This window comes from Mandrillus leucophaeus, unplaced genomic scaffold (assembly GCF_000951045.1).
Source record: "Mandrillus leucophaeus isolate KB7577 unplaced genomic scaffold, Mleu.le_1.0 Scaffold2, whole genome shotgun sequence".
Classification (NCBI taxonomy): domain Eukaryota; kingdom Metazoa; phylum Chordata; class Mammalia; order Primates; family Cercopithecidae; genus Mandrillus; species Mandrillus leucophaeus.
The window spans coordinates 3,735,833-3,736,962 of NW_012102031.1; the positions used below are offsets into that span (position 1 = coordinate 3,735,833).

The 1,130-nt window shown below is 67.2% G+C and overlaps 1 protein-coding gene across 1 annotated transcript in view; it reads left to right on the top strand.

Moving 5' to 3' along the window:
* Positions 1-6: 6 nt before the first annotated feature.
* Positions 7-1,130, top strand: part of PDGFB (platelet-derived growth factor beta polypeptide) — a 20,102-nt gene continuing 18,978 nt past the window's right edge. The window contains exon 1 of the mRNA XM_011978834.1: positions 7-108. Within this exon, the coding sequence (XP_011834224.1) occupies positions 46-108 (63 nt within the window). The 5' untranslated portion in view covers positions 7-45. The remainder of the gene's footprint in view (positions 109-1,130) is intronic.

Here is a 1,130-nt window from a genome sequence, read left to right on the forward strand (position 1 = left end):
CGGTCTACGCGTCTGGGGCCCCGCGGGGCCGGGCCCGGAGTCGGCATGAATCGCTGCTGGGCGCTCTTCCTGTCTCTCTGCTGCTACCTGCGTCTGGTCAGCGCCGAGGTGAGTTGCCACGGCGGCTGGGGCTGTTTCTTCATTCATTACCTTCGCCCCCACCTTCTGACCGCCCCCTCCTCTCCCTGCAGTGAACTTTGGACCCCTGCAGCCCGCGAGCCTGACGCCGGGCGCTGGGTGACCTCCTCGGGCTGGGAGAGAGGTCCGGGGGTGACAGGCTCTAAGGCAAGGCAACAGCGGTGGCTTTCTTTCCAACCGGCCGGCGAACCTGGCTCCCTAAGCCGTTCCGTGTCGGGGGAGGGTGTGTGTGGCCCTGTCCCCCACCCTTTGGGAACCCGAGAACAAGCCCCTTCCCAGCCGGGGGAGAGGGGATGGGGTGGCGCCCAGGGTGCAGAAGGCAGCGCGTCCTCCCGAGCCCACTTCGGCGCCAGTCTCGGCTTAGGCTCTGTCCTGCCATCAGCGTGCCCAGGAGGTGCAAGCTTGAGCACCGGTGCCATCCACGCCGACCTTTGGCGGGACTCGGGTCCCACCCTGGCTCCCGGTCGGGGTCCGGGTGGACGCCCTCCGTCATGCGCAGGGCATGCCCGGCCCCAGAGCACTGTCTGGAAGCAGCTTGTGTCTCGGGCGCGGGGGTTGGGGTGGGAGTAACAGGGCTCAGAGAGAGCGAGAGAGAGAGGGAGAGAGAGAGAGAGAGAGGGAGAGAGAGAGAGAGAGAGGGAGAGAGAGAGAGAGATAGGGACGCAGGTAGGTTTCGGGCACTCGGGTAGGGGGAGGACTGGGGGCTCTGAAGGAATCCAGCCCCCTGGGTGGTGTGTGCCTGAGGCCTTGCCGTACCTGTGCCCGCGCCCTGCGAGAGGAAGCACCTCTCTCCCCCGCATGCAGGGTGCGGAGCGCGCCGCCTGCAAAAGCCTAGCTGCACGGGAGATGGGGTATAAAAACATCTGCGGGAGCGCTGGGGTCGGAGCCGTCCCCATCCCTCTCAGCCTCACGTAGCCGTGAGTTGGCAAGTCTACCCGGAATCCAGGTGGGAAAGGGGGCGGGGCGGGAGGACGCGCGCGGTGGAGAGGAGG